Consider the following 2,759-nt stretch of genomic DNA (forward strand, 5'->3'; position numbering starts at 1 on the left):
TTCCACAGGAAATGACAGCAACACAAAATGAAAACCGTGATAATAAGCAATATGACTCTCCCACGCATTACTTCCTAGTAACAACTAAGAACACACACATTTGTTACACACTTCATAAAAGTCAGCTCTATCGCAAAAGTATCATGAGCAATAAGTGTGTGTCCCCTGAATCAGTCCTCACTGCCTTCAAACAAAACTGAGGACCAGGAGTGTGACAGAAGCTGAGAGCCACAATATGGTCAAAAAAAAAAGGGAAAAATCCCGAAAGAATGAAGCCAACGTGTAAAGCATCATTACATTGTGTTGATTCAAACAATGCAGCTTGCATGGGCATTTTTAAAATATACTCCAGGCTAGTGACACAGCTGTCAGACCTCAACATCTTAAACTGTACAGATATATGGGCTGAAAAAAAAAAAATGTGGCCAATATCAATAACCATCTTGATTTAAACTTGAGAAGGACTGCCAGGGTAATTGCTGTTTTACAATTGCGCTTCTGTAGTGGTCAGTTATCACTGACTATGGTGGTAACCACTTGGTGAGATGAAGAGCAGAAGCAAAGTAAAACAATACTAAACAAAAAAGCAAGAAAATTACACAGATACTGATAAAATCTGAATTGTAGTGCAAGAGATTACAGGGGAACCCATCATCCCCAAACCCCCTTCTGTTCTCCCCTCTTCTCCTTATCCTTCTCTGCAAATGAAAACAGAACTTTTATTTATGCTTATGCATAAGGGCTGAGGATCAAAGACATTACACCCAGCTTCTGGGCAAGCCACCACACTGCAGAAAAACAAAAGGGCCATTATTTGGATGGAAGAATCAAGCTCTATTACTGACTTGACTGGTCCCTTTTTTATTAGCAGCTGTTAGAGCAGGGATCAGAGAGTGTGCTGGTGTGGTGCAGCTGTTCCACATATGTTATAAATAAGGGCTGGGAAAAGCTCATCCTATTTTTAACATTATGAAAAAAACCCAAGAAGTCACAGAAATTCCCCATTAATGCCTTGCAAGTGGAACTTTTCTCCTCTTCCTGACTTGAATGCCCAGAACTGAACAGACAAAACAGGCCATTCTTAAAATAATATTCATTAAAAAACAAAATTAAATGCAATTTAATGGGATTAGATTAAGCCAGCCCAGAAGATGTAACCAGTTAGTGTGTACAGTGTCCTTTCCCTCAAAAGCAGACACTTAATCAGGATAATAACAAACACCTGTGATTCTATTTCTAATAAAAACATTGGATTACCGCACTGAAGAGTTTCTTTAGCACAACCCAAAAGCTGAGGGGTCTCTATCCCCAAGCACTGAATCCAGCATCACGTGGTTCAGACACCACCACCCACCCTTCCCAAACTGGTCCTCGCTTGCCCTTCGCTGGGTTGCTGAATGCAGCTAGAGCCCATCACCAGCTTCTGCCCACCAACCCCAACGCTGAAAAGGCCAAGGACGATTCAACGCGAAGGCAAAATCCCCGATCTGCGCAAATCCCTTCCTCACCTGTTTTCAGGATCTGAGATTGTCATGTTGCGGGTCACGTAGCACATCTTGAGCGGTATTGTCTTCTTGTCTCTGTGGATGGAGAGCGAAAGTTGCGACAGTGGGTCAGCAGAGGCACAACCCAAGCGGGGAGATTCGGGGGGAGGTGTCTCCCACCCAATTTCTGAAACAGGAGAGCCTTTCTTCACATAGGGAGTTGCTTCTCTCATGTATTTAACTATGAAAAATTAAAAAAAAAAGGAAAGCATTAATAAATGGATATTCAGTAGTTGCATCCAATGTGAGTTCTTTGAACTGGTACCAGTCCTCAGCACTGTTTATCATTTCTACGTGTCCAGCATCACGGCATTGGAAGTTGTACAAATACAGAAGACAAAGATCTGATTGCAGCCCAACTCAGCACAGTGCAATGAGTGAAATGAGGGAAAATAACAGAATAGGAGAAGTAAGAACATATGGCTAGTGTAAGACCAGGAGAGCCACCTGACCTCTGCTCAAGAGGCTGTAAGTCCTCATGCAGCAGTTCTTATGTATAGAAGCCATGGGCTGGCTGAGGTATAAGGAAGTTTTTAAGAAAGACATTTAACCCAGTGACACTGAATCTATTATTCCCCTGTCTAAAATCTTCCAGCCATGCAAACTCATGCTCATTTCTGGTTCACACTTGTCAGCATCCTGCCACTGATCTCAACACCTATTTCTGCTTGCTGGGAAGCAGTTTTAGCTGATCTACTTGTACCTATATATATGGAGTAAACAAAAACCAATTCACCTCTTAGCCTTCTCATGGGGAAACAAAATTGAGTTCGAGCCTTTTGTGAAAGTGGAGGTGTCAGATTAGATCTCTTCTCAGCCTCTTCCAATGCATTTTCCAGTATGGATAGGAAAAGTGAATGTAGGATTCTCACATGATCTTAACATAAGCAAAACCCAATACTTTTACACTCATACTTCATATTTGCCTCTTTCTGCAGGCAACTATTACAATATTTTCCTTGGTTTTTAATTCTTTTGGCAGTTCAAGAACACTTCTGCTTTTGCTTTTTATGTGTTTGGCAAATCTGCCAGCCACAGTCTCCTCTTCACAAACCTGAGAGCTCAACCAATAAGAGAACTCACATTTAAGCACCTTGGTTAAATGTATATATCCAATGTACACAGCTGTGGCTACCTAATGGGCTATTGCCACTTGATGGTACCCATGACTCAAACAGTGACAAGATGAACCAAAAGGGCAGGAGCACTGTGAAC

At 41.7% G+C, this 2,759-nt stretch overlaps 1 protein-coding gene across 1 annotated transcript in view; it reads right to left on the minus strand.

Moving 5' to 3' along the window:
• LOC104524351 (beta-1-syntrophin) overlaps positions 1-1,721 on the minus strand; it is a gene marked incomplete at its 3' end in the record, with an annotated part of 16,449 nt that extends 14,728 nt beyond the window's left edge. The window contains exon 1 of the mRNA XM_010167191.2: positions 1,509-1,721. Within this exon, the coding sequence (XP_010165493.2) occupies positions 1,509-1,717 (209 nt within the window). The remainder of the gene's footprint in view (positions 1-1,508) is intronic.
• Positions 1,722-2,759: the final 1,038 nt, after the last annotated feature.

The sequence above is a fragment of the Antrostomus carolinensis genome, unplaced genomic scaffold (assembly GCF_000700745.2).
Source record: "Antrostomus carolinensis isolate BGI_N321 unplaced genomic scaffold, ASM70074v2 scaffold16774, whole genome shotgun sequence".
NCBI classification, from domain to species: Eukaryota; Metazoa; Chordata; class Aves; order Caprimulgiformes; family Caprimulgidae; genus Antrostomus; species Antrostomus carolinensis.